This window comes from Typopeltis vanoorti, chromosome 21 (genome assembly GCF_054136105.1).
Source record: "Typopeltis vanoorti isolate ZY-2024b chromosome 21, IOZ_Tvanoo_1.0, whole genome shotgun sequence".
Taxonomy (NCBI): Eukaryota; Metazoa; Arthropoda; class Arachnida; order Uropygi; family Thelyphonidae; genus Typopeltis; species Typopeltis vanoorti.
The window spans coordinates 36,939,915-36,962,907 of record NC_143569.1 but is presented as its reverse complement, the minus strand read 5'-3'; the positions used below and the strand labels follow the sequence as shown (position 1 = coordinate 36,962,907).

Sequence of the window (22,993 nt, the reverse complement as noted above, 5' to 3'; positions counted from 1 at the left end):
CGGCTAGTAATCCGGCCAAGTACTGGTTATTGCTGCAACTACCATAGTCCCCCTTATTCACATGTTCGCTATCCACAGTTTCAATTATCCACGTCAACCCTGGTCTGAAAAAAAAAAAAAAAAAAATCAGCTAACGCCTTTTTATTCCCGTATATACGGGAGTAGGCGAGGCCATTTAGCCCTATCTAACTTTTTGGAGACTGAGTGGGCAGTTCAATCTCCACTGGTATCCAATCAGAGACAGATGGCCCAAGGCTATCACTAATTAAGCGGTACGCAGTGAAGAGAGACGGCTCAAATGTGCCGCCATCTCGTGGTGCCTAACCCTAACACAATATATTTAATGTCTGAAATAATGTGGGTTCTACGGTCGATTTTCTTGAGTTTACAGGACGAAAAACCCGAGTTCCCGGGAGGAAAAACCTGCTTGCCCGTGCCAGAGATCGACTAACTCGGGAACCGGTCGAAAAAAGGCTTAGAAAAATTTCCTCTAGTCGCCGACTAGACTCGAAACCAAGACTTCCTTCGTGCGGCCAAGCGCGGTGGTGTGCAAACGCCACATCCACTGAGCTACACAGGCATAACTGAGCTACACAGGTCTGAAAATATTAAATGGAAAATTCCAGAAATAAACAATTTATAATTACATAGGCAAAGTGGATACTAAATCCAACATTATTTCAAAGCCGAATGATTGTAGAAACTATGAAAGTTTTGTAAGTTGACCTGAGAGCTTATGAGAATACAATCCTCGACATCCCTGAATTGTCTTAGTTTGCACTATTTAAGTAGCTAAGGCAACTTTTACATGTCTTATGGCTCTTTCTTTTAGTAATAAACAATTTACAAGTTTTAAATTGCACACCATTCTGAGTAACGTGATGAAGTCTCACGTTGTCCTGCCTAGAACGTGAATTACCCCTTTGTCCAGCAGTTCATACTGTACCATATACACTACCTGCCCGTTAAAATATTAAATGGAAAATTCCAGAAATAAACATTTCATAAGTTTTAAATTGTGCACCATTCTAAGTAGTTCTCGATTATCAGTTTGACTGTCACAGTATCACAGTGCTTGTGTTCAAGCAACCCTTATTTTACTAAATAATGGCCTCAAAGTTCAAGAGTAGTGATGTTGGCAATTCGGATATGCCAAAGAGAAGCTGTAAAGTGCTCCCTTTTAAGGTGAAAGTTCTTGACTTCATAAAATAATAAATAAATAAGTAATAAAAATATTATTTATTTATTGAGGTTGCTAAGATTTCATGCACATTTAGATAACTTTTATTACTTTATGTTGTAATTGTTCTATTTTATTATTAGTTGTTGTTGTTAATCTCTTGCTGTGCCTAATTTATATCATAGGTATGCATGTATAGGAAAAAACATAGTATATATTGGGTTTGGTACTATCTGCAGGGAGGGTGTCTTGGAACACATTCACCCCCCTGCAGATAAGGGGGGAAGCACTGTATAACAGAGGATTGGCAAGTTGGTTACACTATCTTGCCAAACAGTTCCATGGATTTGAAATCAAAGTGTCAATACTACTATTTTTGAGGAAGCCGGTGCTACTAACCCAGAACCACAGGGGACAAGTGAAAAATTGGCTATGTGATTCTAAGAAAGTATATTTACCATTGAGATGTGAAAATCAGAACGATGCATAAAACTGGTGAGCTGAGGCTACACAATGAGGAGCTAAAATGCTTTAAATGGAATGTGATCAGAGACACATTAGATTGATGAAAGTATGGTAGACCGAAGTAAAAAATAAATCTTCTATTCTGAAAGAAGGGAAAAGCAGCACAGAAGGAGGTTTCAATTATACTGAGAGAACATCTCATGAACACCATTAGATTGAAAGCAAAAGAAAAGAACTTTTATATTAAAGTCATCCAAGTGCATGCACCAGACCATTCTCATGAAGTTGAATATGCAGAATTTTTGGAACAACCTGCAAGAAGAAATAGATGATAGAAACAAGAGTGGTATCCTGATAATCTTAGGAGATTTTAATGCAAAAGTTGAACAATATTCAGATTCTTACACAGATGTTATGGGAAAATTTGGAATAGGAGAAATAAATGATAGAGGAGAAATTCTACTAAATTTCTGTAAATTAAATGGCCTGTTTATTACCAACACTGCTTTATCATAGAGAAAGCCACAATGCACTTTGACTTTACCCATTGGAGAAATCAAGAACCTGCATTGATTATATATTAATTTATAAAAGATGGAAAAGCTCAATTCCAAATGTAAAAACCCTTAGGAAAATAGATATGGATACAGACCACGAACTCCTTACAGCCAAAATGAACACCAGATTTGCAAAGAAACAAATAGCACCCAAAACCGCATACAAACATCAGTATGGAAAACTAACTGCAGGTAAACTTGGAGCAATAAGAGAAAAAGACATAGGAAACTGCTGGAATCGAGATAAAGAAGAATTGCTGGACACAGCAATCCTGAGTTACTCCAAAAAGAGTAACAATGCATGAATGACTGAAGACATTCTGGAACTAGTAGAGAAAAGAGAGAGATGAAAAGCAAGCTATCAACAAAAAAACATCCCTGAAAATGGAATCTCTTATAACCTACTCAAGAAATATGTAGAGAAAATTTTCTGTAAACTTTATGAACAACCCAGGTTTTTTCATAAAGTTCACATACCCCTTGCTTCACCAATAATTCTTCTGCATTGCTCTACCCCCACTTTTTTCCACCCCCCCCCATTCTTTTCAATCATACTTCCTTCCTTTAACAGCAGATGAATGTATATCGCCACATGCCGGGATGCCACTGAATAAGAAGCCGCCAGCAACATCCTACAAAGGTATGTCTGAATTTTCCCTCTTATATTCTTCATATATCTATCTACATAAAACTTCAGTATTGTCCTGAAATTGAATAAAAAGCCAATGACATTATAAAAAAGGGCACTCCTAAACAAAAATAGGCTAAATAGCCATAAAATTAATATGTAGAGAAAAGATCCAGTGACTTAATGAAAAAGCATAAGAATGCAAAGATGCATTTGAACAAAACAACATCAGAACTTTGTAGAAAACAATCAAATTACAAAGAGCTACTCCTCTTATCACATCACTATGCTCAATGTTGACAAGCTGACAGGAAACCCAACAGAAACAGTCTGTACAAAACTCTTTTCTTGGTTGCTCGAAAATAAACGTATCTTCATCAGGCCCAACACACCGCACAAGCAAATAAAACAGAATGCAAACCAAAAATTCTAGAAGAATAAATTATCATGGTGATAAAAATCAATGAAGAATGTAAAGGCACCTGGAATGGAAGGTATTCCAAAAGAACAGTGGGAGGGAGGAGGAGATGAGGGCTATATTTGAGCTTTATACAACCTAATATTAGAAAAAGAGGAAATCTCTGATATGACTGAAGAATCAGTATTGCTGAGTCATGCTTACAAGATATTTTTTTAGAATCATTCAAAACAGAATATAAAAAAGATATGAAGAAGCAATGGAAGAATAACAAACGGAATTCAGATGGAAGAGGAACCAGTGATGCAATCTTTCTTACAGAGATGAGCAGATTTGACTGGACAAAAGCAGAACAGTCTTTTTTGTATGCTTTATAGATTACAAGCAAGTCTTTGATTTCAGTAGATAGAAACTTTATGATAGAAACACTGCATAAAAAGGATTGAAACCTTACATAATCAGAAAGTATTTAAATTACATGTTTTTGGTCGTAAAATGTTACAAAATATAAGACTTATTGTTAAACTGACCATAGATTTTTAATTTGTATGTATGTTTGTACAATATTGTACGAACATATGTACGATTTAAAAATCTATGGTCAGTTTAACAATAAGTCTTATATTTTTATAATCAGAAAGTACTATAATGGCACACAGATAATAGTAAAATTCAGGAATAGTGGGACAAGTAAAATCTCATCACAGAGGGAAGTCATGCAGGGTCTCCCCCCTCCTCCCTACTAGTTATTAGATTATTAGATATAGATTTTAAAGATAATTATTAATTAATTAAATAACAGGTAATTTATGCAGTTGTGATTTAATATTGCATCCTTACATTTGTTTACATTTCTCTCGACTGCGAATTGCACCATGTATGGTCTGTAAGTGTTTGTGCGCACAAGTTTTGATAAATTTTAACTTTTTATAATAGATTTATGCATATTTTATGGTATAAATGATAAGATAGATTAGTATCTACATGTATTTTATGCATTTGCATTCATAACATACCTAACTTTTTTTTCCCTTCATTTTTTTCAATATTTCTTGGGCTACGCAGTTCGTCTGCAAGCTTTTTCAAATTGTCGCAAATCTTAAAAAAATTTTCCATTATATTTATTGAAAAAAATTTGCATATAAGTGGACCTACGTAGTTCAAGGGTCAACTGTACTTCATCTTCAGATGGCAGTTGTACTTTAGTAGTGAGTGTAGTTGTATGATACTCCCCTTGAATCGTCTTCAGGTATGATGTGATTTAGGAGAGCTCTAATAAACATAAAAAATAATTTCAGGTTCCCATCACTGCACATATAAATTGATAATATTAAAAATATTATCAATTTATATGTTTTAATTTCTTTATCTCATATTTTAATTTCTTTTGCCATTGGTTTAGTGTTTGCTATGTACTTGGAATACTTCTAGACTAGATTAATGATCATATGATATCAATAATGATGATGATGATTATGCTAATAAATTTAGCACCATATTGCTCTTCTGATAATGTGATAGTCGGTTTCCTGTTAAATTTTGCTACCAGGTCTTTATCAAGATGCAGAAGCTGCTTTGAAGTTCCTTTTGCAACAACCTAGCATAGATCACAGCAAGATAATTCTCTTTGGCCGATCTTTAGGTGGAGCTGTTGCCATAAACCTTGCTAGTCACCCAGAGTACAGTGTACAGATTCTTGCTTTAGTTGTGGAAAATACATTTACTAGTATTCCAGATGTTGCTAAAGTGTTATTCAACTGGACTTTTGTCAAGTATCTTCCAGACTGGACATTTAAGAATAAGGTAATTTTTGTATGTATGTTATGTAAATTAAAAGAAGAAATATATTTCTTCATTAATATATCAAACAAACTACACAAATTTCCAAGTAGTGTTATTGTGATAATGAATTGTTTTAAATGTTAAGAAAATAAAAACTTCACTATAATTAATCCTGCAGTTTTGTACTAGATTTATTTAGGAGTATAACATCATCTGCATAATGTGAAGCCAAGATTAACATCTCCAAATTTGATATCACTTTTAATACCACTTTCTGCCTTAATGTGGTTGGAAAAAAATCTAGAAAATAACATGTTATTTTCTAAACTTTTCAACTGATAATGATTCACATTGAAGTTTCTGGACCCAAAAAATTATGTAGAAACTAGAATGTAAGGAACCTTTATAAGAGCTTTTATAAGTTTATGTAAGTTTTTTATTTTATTATTATTTATTATTATTATTTTTTTATTGGAAGGTGAGTTAGTCTCATATAAAAAGCAAGGGTTTCATCTTTCAGAACAGGTGCAATTTATAGACATAATACTCTGGTCTCACAGCCTTAGTTACTTGGCCATAATTGAAAATGATAGTGCTTTCTTTCATTCACTCACATGCACACATGCGCGTGCACACACACACACAGTCTTCATAAACCAAATGTCCTTAATATTTATTTATAGTGTTTCTTCATGTTCGTTTTACTTTATGCTTTCTCATTAGGTAAAGTAAGAAAATGTAATTGTGACTAATTTAGTATTCATTCTAATTTCCTTCTTGATTGCTCAAATGAAAAGTACTTCTGCTCTCCAACTGATAGATTGTAGGTAATAAATTAAGGTAACTAATTCTTTATGAAAAGCTGGGTGAAGGAAGGCATGGTATATCAAAAGGCAAAAATGAGTGTTCAAGAACTTGTCAAATTTTTTTGTCAACAAATGTCAATTTTTTTCATCTTAGAATATACAAGAAGTGGTGCAGTCAGTAGCAATGATATCCTTTAGTTTGAAACAGCTAGGCTAGAATGCTATGTGGAAAGGATATTAAGAAACATTTTACAAATATAAAATTACATGTTATTTTCTAAACTTTTCAACTGATAATGATTCACATTGAAGTTTCTGGAACCAAAAACTATATCGAAACTAGAATGCAAATACAAAAATTAATTATATGTTATATTGTATATTGTTAAATCTTCATGAAAACCTCACCAAACTCCTTAAAAAGAATCCCCTCCCTCCACCCGGCTATATATATACACCATATCTTTACCTTACATGAAAGGTGCAGTGGATAAACTGGGCTCTCTCCTGAAACAACATTGAATCAGAACAGTATACAAGCCTCTAAATAAAGTTCCCACCTTCCTGTGACAAATCAAGGATTGCCAGGATCCTTTCTCCTCAGGTGTCTACAGCATTCTCTGCCAATGTGGAAATCTGTATTTTGGACAGATAGGATAGACTACCTTGGTCAGAAAATAGAACATAATATACAACCAACAAGATTAGCACAACATGCCTTGAAGAAAGATCAATTCATCAGATGGAAGAAAGCCAAGTTACTCTACAATTCCCAGTTTAAATCAAAAACTTTCTGGAAGTGGCATAAACTCGACAGAAGTCAGTTAACTGCAACAGAACTGATAGTGTGACTTTGGAGCACCACCCTATCTATATTTTAGCATTAATAACAGAAATCACTGTGAAGAGTGCCACTGTCCTTGTTGTAGTAGTAATTTCATTTCCTGTCTGCACTGACTGTCTGTTAAAGTGTCTCTGATAATACTAACTTAAGCTAGTGAAACATTGGCTGGTAAATAATTTTAGTCAGTAAATTATTTATTTGCATTCCATTTTCTGTGTAGTTTTTTTATTCCAGGAACTTTGACGTGAATCAGAAAAGTGACGAGTTAGCTAGAACGGTAATCTAGAAATGGAAGTAGTTTCCTTTCTGTGGCTTGTTTATCTGCAAAAAACTAGCCACAGAAGGCACTTTGACAGAGATTAACTATGTCAGCAAAAATAAATTTATAGGAAACAAGTCAGTTGGCCTCAATGGGCTGTCAGGCTTAATATATAAAGCAAAATTGGTGAGGTATGCAGTTGGTTTGTTTTAGTTTGAGATACAGATGGACCAAGAGAGTCTGTTTGTATCTCAAATAAGCTTTCTGGTTCTAAACAGAATTGGCTTTACTTCTTTTTATGCAGAGTACCTCATTTTTAATTCAGTACTTTTATGCTGAAGCTGGATATTTTTCACGAGGATCTTCAAATCTGATTTATGAAATACCATAATTCTTTAGCTTAGTCCATGCTCTAAGTGGAGTTTTTATATGTAATATGATTTTTTTTCCCCTTCTCTTTCAGTTTAGATCTGTAGAAAAAATAACAAAAGTTACTTGTCCAATTCTCTTTATATCTGGACTCTCAGACATATTAATACCACCTCAAATGATGCAGACTCTTTATCAGGTAAGTTTTTCATTAGTAAAATAATATTGCAGAACTATTAAACAGATTACTATTTTTGTTACCAGGGGTGAGCGATAAATATGAGGCCAATATATATTGGAATGACTGGTAATTAGAGTTCTTGGATAGGTATATATTTGAAGAAGCAAGCAGGAATATTAAATATTGCTCTCAGTACGTGATCTGTCCCTCCAAAACTATTACTTGTTGAGAATAGCATAAAAGCTACAAGCCTCCTCATTATTAATAAGGTCACATGACCTATAATTGAGGGGCAGGGGAGAACACATTAAATGTGGAAATTGAAACCATTCTTGCTAAAGTATAGTCTCTCTCTCAGGGATGCCATGGCATGGCAGTATATTCATCATTGCAATGACCTGTCCCCATTCTGAAAGCTAAAGTAGATCCTATGGATGTTATGCAGTAGTTTGTACCTATTTGTTTTCCCAAGCTACTATCATGATTCCCTGTAATGCTGTAAGAACCCTGTGTGATCTTGTGTTAGTGAAAATACTAGTAATCATTCATTGAAATTTATTAGTTATAAACTGAGAGGCCATTTTATTAGAAGTACCCACTTAATGGCATGTTGATCCACTGTAAGCCATCATAACAGTCTTGATATGCCAGAGCATGACTATGCAGTTTCAGAAACACTCCAGCTATCCTACCCAAAGCAGAAGTGATGAATTATTAGTTTCACCAGATTTATTGGATGATGGGTCCTTGTAATGAACATTTCCACTATATTCTTGAGATTCTGATTAAGGTTGAGATGAAAATTTCTGTAACCCATTCATTGATGACATGTGGTATCCTGTTGGAGCATCTATTCAACTTCATGAACCTGTTGGTTCTTCAATCTGCCTCTAGCAGCAATCATTTGTTTTTGGCTACCCAATGTTGATCTTTTTCTGAGATACCATTGTGCATGTCCATCCTCAGGACAGTGGTTTCTGAGAGACTTTTACAGACTCATCTAGTTGCACTGTAATCACTCGAGTGAATTCACTCAGATCACAATAATAATTATGCACACACTTCTCTCCCGAAGAAAGAAATCTGCTTCCTAATTTATAGCTGGTGTCTGCTATGTGTTGTTAATTCTAAAGTCTATTTAGAAAGAGGGATAACTGTTATATTTTAATCACTGAATGTATATTAAAACTATACCAGTTGTTAAAACATCTTTTTTTCCCAGTCAATTCAGAAGAATCAAAAATCGGCATGTAATCGCACTTATAGTTTGACCATAGATGAGAGAGTCCTAGACACTTCTGTGAAATGGCAGAAGAAGGCAAATCCATTCTGATAATAGGGTCATCAATCTTTTTTTGTGGGATGAGTATTTATTATTACATGTCAGAAAATTAGCTTTTCTTTTATGAATATTCAAATTTTTAAAGTGGTAACTATTTTGCTTATATAACAGTTGGAAAATTTTACATTTAAAGCATGTGATTTCATTCTTTAACGATACTTGTGACATAATGACTAGAAATATATACACGTTTACACAAGAATAATATTTACTTTGTCATATATTTCGGTCTGAATATTACAGACCATCTTCAGTGGCTACATAGGAATAGTTTTAAAAAACAAGGTGGAATACGAACAATTGATCATTCACAGATAGAACGAGCAGCGTGATGTCATATCGCTAAGTATTAGAAGAGTAAACATTTTTAGTCATAATTAAAGATATTAATTCAGAAATTCATGTAATAATCTTAAATAACATTAGACTAATATAGGAAATTTAAAAAAATAATAAAAATTAAATAAAAAAATAATGTGTTATCCTGATTAAACTTTCCCAAATTTTTGATATAGATATACATTCATTACGATTCAAGTTAGGACGTTGAAGTAAGGCCTCCACACTTTCTTTAAATAAATGTTCAAATTTGTAGCAACATCTGTGTAGGAGGAGAGTCTTGGACCAAAGGATGTTGTGGCTTGTTTCTAATCCATGCTGAGCTAATCCAGATTTCTCGGGTTTGTTGTGTTAAATTGATGATTGATGCTCTTAAATTCTTTTTTCTATATAATGTCCAGTTTGTCCAAAGTAGGAAAAATTATAGTTACAAGGAACTTGATGCACACCAGGAGACAAGGTTGAGCGTTTATCTTTAGATGAAGGAAAATGGGTGGATGATTTGTTAATAGGTGTATAAGTGGCTGTTAAATCATATTTCTTCAGAATTCTTGAAATTGGTTCTGAAATCCTGGAAATGTAAGGAATTGGAACTTGACATATTGAATCTTTGCTGTTCTGTGTTGGATTGTAATAATTGAAAAGATGTGTACTCTTTTCGGAGAAGCCATTTAGTTTCATGTGATGTTTGATAGTTAAAAGTTCTTTCTGTAATAAATGAGAAGTTGAACAATTAGTTTTGGCTCGTCGGATTAAACATTTTATGATTCCTGTTTTTTGATAAGGATGATGAGCAGATGCCTTGAGAATATAACCACCTGTGAAAGGTGGTTTTCTGTAAACTGTTGTTGTAAGAATACCTGAAGGTGAACAGATGAGAAGGACGTCTAAAAATGATAACTTGTTGTCTTTTTCAATCTTCATGGTAAACTTTATACGAGGATGTAAGGAATTGATACTGCTTAAAAAGAAGGTAAGGGGTCTCTGTTGTGAGGCCATACAGCAAAGATGTCGTCTATATATCTAACCCAAAAGGATGGTTGAGGGAATATAGATGAGAACAGTACTTCTTCTAGATGTTCCAAATAAAAGTCGGCAAGAGCAGGAGAGAGTGGACTTCCCATTGCTGTTCCTTCCACTTGGTTGTAAAATTTGTTTTGACATAAGAAATATCCAGAGTGCATTACAAAATCAAATAACTTTATAATATCTTGTGGGAAGATATCAGCAAGTAATTCTAAAGTCTCTTTGAGAGGTACATTCGTATATAAAAATTCTATATCAAAGCTAACCATAAGATCTGTAGGTTGTAAAGCTATGTTTTTCAATTTATTTAAGAAATCAGAAGAGTTTTTCAAAAAAGAGTATGAGTTGCCAATGTGCGATTTCAATAATTTAGATAGATATTTGGCTATGCGATAAGTAGGAGAATCAATACAATCCACTATAGGGTGAAGAGGAATATCTGTCTTGTGTATTTTAGGTAGACTATAAAACCTAGGAGGCCTTGCAAATGAGTATTTTGTTCTATGTGTGAATGATCAATTGTTCGTATTCCACCTTGTTTTTTAAAACTATTCCTATGTAGCCACTGAAGATGGTCTGTAATATTCAGACCAAAATATTTGGCAAATTAAATATTATTCTTGTGTAAATGTGTATATATTTCTAATCATGTGATTTCATGTGTTGGTGATGAATTTATACATCCCTTATTCTTACTCTTCAACATGAATTGACTTTTCTTGGCACTCTGCCAGCTACAGTTCTCTCAACTGTGTGCAGACTATATTTATTTTGGTTTAAAATCATTTTAATTTTAAAAAATAGCATATTTTCTTTTTATTTTGAATAGCATAAAATTATATATATTATTATAAAATTATAATTAGATATATATATTGGAATTAATTCAAAAGACATAGCTATATTGAGTAAATGGAACATTATACAGAAAAATACATAGTCTGTATTTAAGCTGTAAGTCAATGGTTAGAACTGAAGGAAATATGGGAAGATGGTTTGTTGTAAAATCAATGGTAAGACAAGGGTGCACATTACCTCCACATTAGGCCTGATATTAGAATTGGCGATATCAAACTTAGCTCTTTACTTTATGCAGATGATGTTGTACTCCTAAACACATCTAGTAAAGTCTCCAGGATTCTCTATGAATAACAGCTGTAACAAATTTGCATGAAAATCAGCGATAAAAAGACCAAAACTATGAAAATAGGCAGAAACATTGAACACATGAACTGCATTCTGAATGGAGAGCCTATAGAACAGGGCAAATACTTCAGCTGTTTAGGCACATTTTTGTGAAGATGACAAGTTAAATCTGGAAATAGATAACAGAATAAGCAAAGCTGGTGTGGTGGGGGAGCCAGTTGAATAAATTTATATGGACTAAGAGAGAAATTATCCAAAACACCAAACTAACAATATACAAGACAGTGTTCAAACCAGTTTTAAGTTATGGATCTGAGAGTTGGGTTAGAAATAAAGCACTTGATCAAAGACTAGAGACCACAGATATTGAGGATCGTGAGAAAAATTAGGAGAGTGAACAGATGGCATCAATGGCAGAATCATATTAAAAATGAAGATATTAGAAAGGAACGTGATATTGTTAGCATTCAAGAATGTGTAAGCAGAAATAATCTAAGGTGGTGTGCCCACATAAAAAGAATGAGTGAGAAAAGTTTCTCAAAACAGGTGTTTGATGCCAAGATGGAAGGGAAGAGACCCAGAGGAAGATCAAAGTATAGGTGGATTGATTCATTCAGAAATGTTAGATATGACAATATTGGAGTGCACAAGTAATAGACTAATTTGGAGAAAATTGGAGATTATAATAATGTAAACTTAATCATGTAGCACATAGTAGCCTGAACACTCCTGGATGATACATATCAGGAAATTGATGATGATGAACTTATGTAAGTTACAAATATGGTATGATGAAAAGTAATTACTGATGACAATGCACATAGTAACTCCAGATGAAACATGCATGCAATTCATTAGATTTGAGTCTTGTTACAGCATATAAAAAGATATTTCAATAAGTGACAGTTTGAAGAAACATAATAAAAAATTCAAAAATATAATGGGAATTTCCCAGCATGCACGTGCGCATGTAGACACACATTTCAGCATTTCAGCAAATCTTTTACAAATAAGGCACATAATTTTCTAATATAATCCTTAAAAGCCTATTATGTTTTCGAGCATGTATTCGTAAACATGAATACACATATGAACATAGGCTTTACTAAAACCCAACTTTTCCCAAGATGAGAGAAGTTTACTCACCTTCACTTGAGTTATTTTTATTAAAACTTGACTTCTTAATAAGCCATACATACTTTAATTTTGCAAAACATGGGGATTGACATTCTTCTAAACAGGAAGAGAGGTAACAAAAGGAAATAGTGTTTATATTTGCAAACTTGACAGCAGGAATTATATGCAGTGAAACAATGTGTATTTCTTAGCAGTGGCAAGTTGGATTATTACAAGTTAGATTTCATAAATTTTCCTTGACTGAGTGGTTTTTGTCTGGAAAAGAAACCCGAATTCAAATCCCATCTGTAATGGGAAGAATTTTATTAGGCTGTTTTGTGTAAGCCTAAGTTATTCTGTATTAGCTGTTGACAGTAGTTCCTTTTTGACAGTTCAGGTTTTTTTCTCTTACAAAAGCAGGTAACTGACTTATTAACATAACTGACATGGAAGGAAAAGAATCATTTCTCCTAAGAAAATTCAATCTGCAAAAGCAAGTTTGGGATCAACTCTTAACTAAAATAAATTTTGTTATTCCCTGACCAAAGTCCCACAGGTCATGTGCTTTTGAAAGAAATTAAATGTGACAAACTTTTTTTTTTATAATTATTTATTTATTTTGGTCTTTGTAATTTTGCTGTAGTTAGAATTGACTAATTGGTAAATGATTTGTGATTAATTGTGAATTATCATCATTGGCATCAAATTCCTGATACGTACTCTCAGTGGATGTACAGGATATTATGAGCATACTACATGATAAGATTTATGTTATTACTAACTTCCAATCAGCAGTTTACTCCATGGTATTCTTGTTTGTAATAACTTCAGCATTTATACCTGCATCTGTCTACCTATATTTTAGTCTTCATTGGATCCTTTTCCATTTCCATTTAAGTGATCATACTACCATAGACTACCTTTTGTTCATATACTCTACAATGCTAAGTTCCTTCTTGTTACTTTCATTTTTATATGCTTCTGCCACTGATACTCTCTGTTCACATCCTGAATATCCTCTGAACTCTCATAATAGATGATCAAGAACTATAGTTCTTGATCATCTGTTTTTTTGTAACCCATCTCTCAAATCCATACATTAAAATTGGTTTGCACCCTTTCTTGTATAGTGCTAGACTTAATGTTTTGACTAATTTATTATGCCATATACATTTATTAAACTGGCTTCCCACCATATTTACTTTGCTTATCCTATTGTCTATTTCCAGTTTAATTTGCTGTCTTTACTAAAAATTGTGCTAAATAGCTGAAATTGTTTTCCTTGCCTATTGTCATGATTGTATTCTTTTTTATTGCTAAATGGAGAGCAACACATGATCTACGTAGAATAGCCGGACAGTGGGTTCATGTGGTACAGTGCTTTTTCTTCCAAGGTGTCCATGAAGAAGTTGGCCAGGGGTGGAGAACCCATGGCTTTCCTCTATATCTGTTTATAGAATTTTCCTTGTCAAACAAAATAGCCTGAGTTCATGGTGAACTGAAACAGGGCTGAGATATTGAGAGGAAATATGGCTTGGATGAGGTCTAAGATATTTTTGAGTGGGACATTAGAGTGAATAAAGAGGAGATATTGAAACTGACCATTATGTCAGTTTTGTTAGAGTGTTTGGTTTTCTATACTGACTTTAAAGTGGGCTGAGTTTTTTTGTGTGAAGGTGTGTTGCCAGTATATTGTGTGAGCACTTTGATTAAATGTTTAGCTAATTTGTATGTGGGTGAATCGATACCATAATGACACATTTTGTTTATGGATTTTTAGTAGTCCGGGTGGGGGAGGATGGTCTCCACTGTTTTAGTTTTTTTTTTGACTTCCACATACCAAAAGATAATCTTTTTTTTTTATGAAGCCCCTGGAGAGTTCTCATCTGTGTACTGGTGGGATCATAGTCTATAGGAGGATAGGTAGAATGATCTCGAAATAAGGAGGCAAGCTAACCTGTGTAATTTGGCCACTTGCACTCACATGTGGCCATAACTACATACTAGCATCTAAAAAAAATTTTCTGCAGAAGAAATAATGATCCAAGGAGAATGAGATATCCTCAGCTTTCCTAACTATATTGCCAACAGCATCAGACTGGATGCAGCCAGTGGTGTACTTACTCATGCTAAAGCAACATCTCAAGAAAAGAATTTGAAGCTCTGCAAGAAATTAAAAACAACAATAGAACAGTAATTACCAAAGTGGATAAGGGAAATACCACTGTGTTTTTAAGCCAGTTACATTAAACAGGTAAGCTTGACTTCCCTTATTTGCTCCACTAAAGACCATCCACAGTCCCTAGACCTACAAGGTTTATCCCAGGTCTCTTGCAGTTGCAAACTGTCCTACTATGGCCAAACAGGCAGGATAACCAATATCAGAATTTCTGAACAAGAACTACACCCAGTTCCACAAATACAGCTATTCAGGACTTGCTGACCATGCTTTGGATACCCATCACAGGATATGCTGGAAGAAGGCCACTCCATTACACTGCAGAAAATACAAATATAAAAGCTATTCCTCAAATCTGCCTCAGCCCTAAAAAATTTTTCCAAACCTCAACAAATTTGAGTGTATGAGACTGCCCAAAATTTGAGAAGCACCATCCTCAGATCTTTAGAGTCCTAAACGTTGCATCGTAGTGAGACACCGCTTAGGATTCTAGGCCTGACTTTGGGTGCCTTTCTTCAGCCCGATTTGCACATATAATTGTTTTCTGTGATTCCTGATGATGGCAATGTAACATTGCCAAAATATAGGAAAGTATTAATTAAAGTTTTTATAATTAATATTTTAGTTTATATTGTTATTTCCTGAAAAATAATATTTATCTTCACTAAAAATTGTGCCTAAATAGCTGAAATCTTTTACTTGTTCTATAGGATCCCCATTCAGAATGCAGTTTTGATCTTTTTATTGCTGATTTTCATGATGAATTTGTTACATCTGTTAAGCAATTTAGTTAGAGAACCTTTCACTTGTATATCCAATACAGTAAGGAGTACAATATCATCTTCATTAAGCAAAGAGCTAAGTTTGATATCTCTGATTCTAATACCATTTTCTTCCATAATGCAATCTGTATAGATGATGAATAAGAGTGGTGATAATATGCATCCTTGTATATTATCAAGTATAACATTCCATTTACTGCACATAATTGCAGTGCTTTTAAAAGCTTCTCTCTCTCTCTGGGCACCTTGTCTTATGCCTTTTCCAGATATACAAAACTTAATTATGGATCTGTGTCATATTCCCATGATCTCTCAACTGTTTATGAAATTGTAAAGTGAGACAATATAAACAAAAATGGCTAGAACATTTAAATCGAATGGACAACAGCAGACTACCACAAATATTATACAGATACAAAATAAGTGGAAAAAAAAAGAATTGGAAGACCAAGAAAGAGACTGAAACAGGCCACTTGGCCTAAAATCCATGTTAAGAAGAAGAAGAAGAAATTGGGTCACTTAAGGGTCGATGCCAAATAACTGGGAGGAGACATCTCCACATTGCCTTTAAGAAATGTAGAGAACTATCTGGGACTTTTAGTAGGTATCTATTGGGTACTGAAGTAATGAGGAATGGACTGGCAATTTATGACTTAACTAAATTTTGCTCACTATTGGCTTAAACTAGAAATAAACATGATGATACAAGATGAAAGTATTTCTCTGTAATTTTCTCATTCAGTTTTTTCTCCTTATTATATGTGGGAACTATGAGGGCTCTACTCCAATTATCCAGAATTCGACCTTAAAGGCCTTTTGAATTATCAGTATAGCCAAAGCTCCAAAAGTTTCATAATTCCATGTTCATTTATGGAGATGTAATTTTGGAATGTTATTTGATTACCTCCATATTCTAATATGGAGGCATTTCTGGTTGAATAGCATCTATTCCAGCTGTCTTTCCAAATTTCAGGCTTTTTCTATTTCAAGTATTGATTCCTGATTGCATTCCTCTTGATTATTTTCTAGCACTATTCTATCACTTCTTGTTTAATATAAGTCTTTCAAAGTAATTACTACAGATATACAGAATATTTTAAGTTTAAATTTTTATATACCACTTTTATTATCTCTGATTCATTTTTCCTCTACTTTTTCTCTACTCTAAGCTTTTTCAGTAGTGTCCAGAATGTTTTACCATCTTCCGAATATGTATCTTCTATATTCTTTTTAATCTTCTCATGACTTTCTGTTTAGATTCTTTTGTGCATAATTTAGCTGACTTATTTTACTCTGTATTCTCTTAGGGGAATTTTCTGACTTACTTGATAGAAACTTTCAGTTAGCTTTCTTCTTTTTCAGAACTGTCCCTTTAACTTGTGTCCAGCCTGGAGACAACTTAAATCAACTCAATAGCTGAAAATCATTTAATTTCATGCTGAGATTCCAAGGCTTGGTTCTTGTTTTGAAACACTTCCTTTTTTTTTTCTTGAATGACATTTTGAGTTTACAGTTCAATTATGAAAGATAATCAACTTGAATTTTTTTAAAACATTCTTACATATATTGATTTTTGTCTGCTTAAAAATAAGTGATGATCACTTCCAATTTCAAATCCTCTTGTAGCAATCTTGAACCAGTACAAAGATATCATTGTCAGTGAGACTGTTCTTCTTTCTTATGTCCTTTCTCCATGTGATTTTTTGCAAATGTTTATGTTGAAATATGGTGTTTTTGATGACTAGCTCATGTCCTGAACAGAAATCCAACTGGCATTTATCATATTAGTATTGTCCTATTAAACAGAATGGGCGAAGAAAGATTAGCAAAACAAGTGTTCTCTGCCAGGTTGGTAGCAAAACGACCCAGAGGAAGACCAAGATATAGGTGGATTGATACGGTATAAAGTGCTTTAGACGATAGAAATATAAGATCTGATAATGTTGGAGTCTTGACAAGTAACAGACTGATTTGGAAGAAAATTGTAGATAGGAAATTAATAATAATGTAATTTTTTTCATGTAGTACTATCATATCCTGTACACCCTTTGAAGGTACATGGCAGGAATTTGATGATGATGTATTGTCCTATCCAGATATTTTCCAAAATGTTTCTAATATGTCTAATATTCATTTCTGGTCATTCAATTTAGATATCCAACAAAAAGACCAACTTTTCTGTTTTCTTTATATCAGTTGTTTCTGTAATGATTTGAAAACACTCTCTACTTCTTCCTTAGTAGACTTTTATGTGTGGAACCCTAAGTATAAATAAGTTCCACTGTCCAGTTCCTCATTTTAATGCACAAAAACTTGAAATTGTGTGCCAATCAAAAAGTTTAGCTTTGTGTTTGGTGTTGATTGTTATCGTTACTTTTTCTTTTTATGAACATGGTTGCCCAATTATAACATCCCATATTTATTGTTTAGTGGACTCACACTTGTTTGCACAGTAACACCAGTTATGTCCACATGTCACTTCTCTAGTTCTTCTGCCAGTTTGACTTCCTTTATGTTGATGCATTTTATTTGCATAATATCAATCTTCTTGTCTGCTGACATTGAATTTGTTCCAGTAGGCTGACCTTTTCTCTGGTCACTCTGGTTTTCTGATAAAAAAACAGCAGTGGTCTTGTTTAATCAGGCAGCACCTCAGCTAGTATGATATTTCATCATGTTGGACTTTCATATATGCTAATACAGAATACTAATTGGTTGGCTAAGTCCATCCCAGATTACCATTTCATCCTCATTCCTTCAGCATTCAGTGGATACCTTCTAAGAAGGTGCATCACATGAAATTGAGGATTGCACATTAGGTTTGAAGCCCAGTCAGTTCTCTGCATTCCTAAAATACTATGAGGTCTTTTCCTGGCTTTATTTCCATAATAAATTAGCATCTTTAATTATTTATTTTGGTTTCATTTAATACTGTTAAAAAGAAGGATGATCATCTGCATGAAGTAGAGTTAAGTTGAATTTATCTGCTTCTGATGTCAGATCTATGCCACTTTCTTTCATAATGTGATTCATATAGATCAGGCGTGGCCAACTTCAATCTATATGAGGGCCAATATATATGATGAGTGGTAGCGTCACACTTTTAGACAGAACTTAAATAAAAATAAACTGCATTTTTTTTCAAGGCAATAGTTATATGTTTTGAATTACTATATTTGTTAAATCATTTTACTACTGGGGGAACAATGTTGTTGAGAATAAAAATTGTTTCCGTCATCAGAAATAATGGATATAACTAGTATACAGTCAGAAAATCTGCAGTCAAAATTAATAGCTAAATTGATAATACATATAATTTAATATAGTTTTTATCCTGCCGTGGGCCACACAAAATCACGTTACAGGCCGCATGCGGCCTGTGGGCCTGCTGTTAGCCACCTATGATATATATGATAAATAACATTGTAGATAATGTGCACCCTTGTCTTACAAATGATTTTTCATCACACCATCTTTGAGTATAGCTTCTGACTTAAAACTTGAATGTGGACATTTGTATTGCTGCATATGATTTCCCATTTACACCATATAACTAACATTTTACATTTTCTTTTGTTACATCAGCACCTCAACACATTCATGCTGGGTTGTGTCTTGTGCTTTCTCATGTGCAAAATGCATGAGACACACCCTGGCATGAGCATGTTAAATAAATGTTCTTATTATATTCCCATGATTTCTTAACTGTTTGTCTTTAAATGAAAATCAGATCCCGACAACCCCGGTTTGGCCTTAATCCTGGTCGTTCTACATATTCCCTTCCACAAATTTTTCTTAGCTTCCTTTCAAATGTGCTTGTATAAATGTTACCTGGAACACTCAACAGGGAAATTCATTTGTAATTCACATTATTTTATTTCCCTTGTTTATAGTTGGATACCACAAGCACTATATTGGAATTAACTGAAACATAATCTTCTAATCAACTATTTTGAATTTTGCAGTGTAGCCATTGTACAACTTTTATGTCTTCATGTTTCAGCATTCATTTCTGTTCAAGCTTTATCTGTTCCAACTGCCTTTCTACAATTCAAGTTATTGATGGCATTTTGTACTTAAAGTGTTGATATTGATGTGTATTGTATTCCTTTTAAATAGTTTCTACCACTGTTCCCACTAGAGTTTCTTCTTGAGAATTCCTGGGGAAAAAATTGTAGTTTTAAAATTCCTGATTGCCAGGAATGGTATAAATATTTCCTGAAAAATTAAAAAAAATTTATAATCTTTTCTGATCTGAAATTCCTCATTCTTGCCATGTAAGAAATAAAATAATTGGGGTATTCTCCAAGTTCACCATAATCCTAGTCCCTTCATGTGTGTTATATATATGCAATTTGAAATTCAGTTTAGTAAAATAATTATAAATATTTAATAAGTGATAACTATTTTTGAATAAACACTAATTCGCTCACTTTATTAGTTATCCCTAACAGTGAATGAAATATATGAGGAATGGCTGCATGTTTTTATTTTCAGACAGCTGGTTATCAGATGTGTTCCAAAACATTGCATTGCAAAGCATCATCAAAAATGTGGATTACTTTGCATCTTGAACATATTAATGGAGGGCAAAGGAAGAAAGGCAGTGAATATGATGTGCAAAGGCTGTCCACTTCAAAAATCAAGACAAATGTTTCCATTTATCAAATAGCACAAATAGAACTAGACAAATTAATTATTAATTGCTAAATTTGCAACAGTGGATGAATTTCTATTAGTGCTATGTAATGAGCAATTTTATTAAAGAAAATCTCTCTAAAACTTTCTCTTTCTGAAGAATACCAAAAACCTGCTAAATTTCCAGTTTCAAAGATTCTTCTGACCCCTTCTTTTAAGCATTTTAATCTCCAAGAGATTTGCCTGCAGTTACTAATCAGGATAATAAGTTAATAAGAATTCATGATATTTATTCCCCAACAAAGGCCTATTTTTTTTAGTAAAGAAAGATTGTTGTCCTTCAAGATTTGTTTGGAAACAGATTTAATTGTAACTACTAATGATGGCACTGCAGTTATGAAAAAAAATTCAGAAAATTATTGCTGGTGTTTCAACAGTTATGTTATGCCCATTCATATTATCTTGCTGTAATAAAGTATATTATTTAAAAAAAAAATCAAAAGATAGTAATGACATTGCTGAAACCAAAAGTTATGACAATAATAGTGATAAAGAAAACAACAAATGAGGTTCTGATAATGTAGAATATGCTTTACAAGATGATGTTTCTGTGGAAATATCTAGTATAAGAAAAATTGTTAAATTGTTTAAATATTCTGTTTTGTAAAAAGAAATAATAAAGAATGAAAAAAATCAAAAGTTTTGCACTCATTCTGGATGAGTGCAAAACCCATTGGAATATATTAGAAAGTATGATTGACAGATTTTTAAGGAAAATTCTCTTATGGAAGGACTAGTATTCAAAAATTGCTGAAAGTATATTAAATTGTTTTAAACCTGTAAGACTTGCAGTTGAGGCACTGAGCAGTCAGATGCAAATCTACTAACAAGTGAAAGAATTTTTAGATTCCTCTTTTGTAATTTGGAAAAACAAAGTTTATAGAAACATTTTAAACAGTCTTAGTATCACTTGTTTATACGAGGTTAATGGTGATTTTTGTAATATGGCAAATAAAAATGAAATTATATGATCTTCAAAATCAATAATAGATTGAATTTTTAAAGACAAGTGTACTTCAGTAGAAGTTTGAAACAGAAAATAATATGAACAAAGAAATGGAAAATTGTGGTCTTTGAGAATTAAAAGTGGATTTAAAAACAGATAGTGAGAGAAATATTCATTTTGATGGCAAAATCAATGCCAATATAATCACAAAGTATTTTCGTTGTTAAAAAGTGAAATACATTTATATGAAGCGACATGTATACTGGCATTGAACCCAGAAATTCTGTTGGATGCTTAGTTAACAATGAGATCTACATTAACCTAAAATGAAAGATATTTTTCTGCTTCAGATTTATTTGTAACTAAACAAAGACCCAGACTTAATGACTAAGTAATTCCTTGTGCTTTTTACAAAATTCTATTTCAATAATAAATATTTTATGTTATATCAAAAAGTGTTTCATGACTTTGATTTCTCCAGTATTTGTCAGCAGTACCTTTGTGGGGATGAATTTTTGATCATCAACAGATATTCTTGTTGTTATGAAACGTGTTATAAGATTACAAAGTGCAGCATACCATAAACCTACTTTTAAATTTCCAGTTTCACAATCAGATGATTCTTCAAACTCATCCTTTTAAGCATTTTGATCTCCATGAGATCTGATTCATGAAATGGATGATATTTCATCTGAAGCATTATTATCTAAGAGTTTTTTGCTGGTTTCTTGAAGCATTTCTTGAGAAAACACTCAACAGTATTTAGTATTTCTGCTAAAGAAGTAAGGCTGTTATTTCAAAATTTCTAAAGAGATTAAGAAATGTGGTTTTATTCCTTACTGAAAGATATCTAATTTGTCAGAAACAAGTATGACGGAGCATTCTATCAAGATTATTCTGGTAAACAAATTTTGTAAGACAGTATTAAACACCACAAGTGTGCTGACAAGTTTAAGCAAATTAGTAACTGTACTTTAAGGCAGAAATTATACAACCTTCAAAATGTTTGTGAAATAGTCCATTTCTTTTGTTGGAAAACTGAAATGATTTGTTTTGGACCTTCAAGCTGTTAACAAAGTTGCTATTAACAAAATTGGTAACTTCCTAAATAGAAACCATTGTGTTTAATGTTGATTAAACACAATGGTTTAATCAACATTAAACACAATGTTGATTAATAAAATAAACAATATAACCCAAAAAGTTTCATAAGTTGTCAGACTTATATCCTCCTTCCTCTGATCCCTAATGCATGAATAAATCATTTTATTATTTAGAAGGATCTCAGTTTTTGTCTTCTTAGTTTCAGAACACCAATTGTGTTAACATGGTATTTCTCTAATTTTTCTGCTATCTCTTTTCCATTGATGCTTCTTACAGTGATAAGACAAAAAAACTCATTCCAGCAGGTATGATATATGATTTTATTGTATCATCATGTGCATGTCGTTTCAGCCAATATAGAATACAGTTTGATTGGTCAGGTACCCAATTGCCAATCTACCTTCATTCATTTAGCATCCATGAGGATACCTACTAAGTGTATAGGTTCACCATGAGAAGGCAAGGATTGGACAGGTCAAAATCTACAGTATTCCATATTCCTTTTGAGACTATATGAAAATCTTATAGGTATATTGTTTCCACAGTTGCATTCCTGGATAATAATTAAGCTTAACTTAACTCACTCAAGCTGATATTTCACTTGATCATTCTGGCATCTTCATAGTTACAAAGAATTTGATGTACATGTGAGCATACAAAGAGGACAGACAAAAAAAATAGGATCCAAATTCCTGATTGTGCATAGTAAGATAAAGACTATCTGAAATATAAATTTGATAGTCTCATAGTGATATTTTTGGCAGTTTCCAAGTATCCATATTTGTTTAAGTTAGAAGAATGTTGCAAAGGTATAGCTGATTCTAAG

General features: G+C 33.0%; 1 protein-coding gene across 3 annotated transcripts in view; it reads left to right on the top strand.

The window, feature by feature from the left end:
* Nucleotides 1-22,993, top strand: part of LOC150094744 (protein ABHD13-like) — a 90,622-nt gene that overhangs the window by 40,081 nt on the left and 27,548 nt on the right. For all 3 annotated transcript variants that reach the window (XM_090411242.1, XM_090411241.1, XM_090411244.1), the window contains exons 4-5: nucleotides 4,798-5,051; nucleotides 7,403-7,507. In XM_090411242.1, the coding sequence (XP_090267368.1) occupies nucleotides 4,798-5,051; nucleotides 7,403-7,507 (359 nt within the window). The remainder of the gene's footprint in view (nucleotides 1-4,797; nucleotides 5,052-7,402; nucleotides 7,508-22,993) is intronic.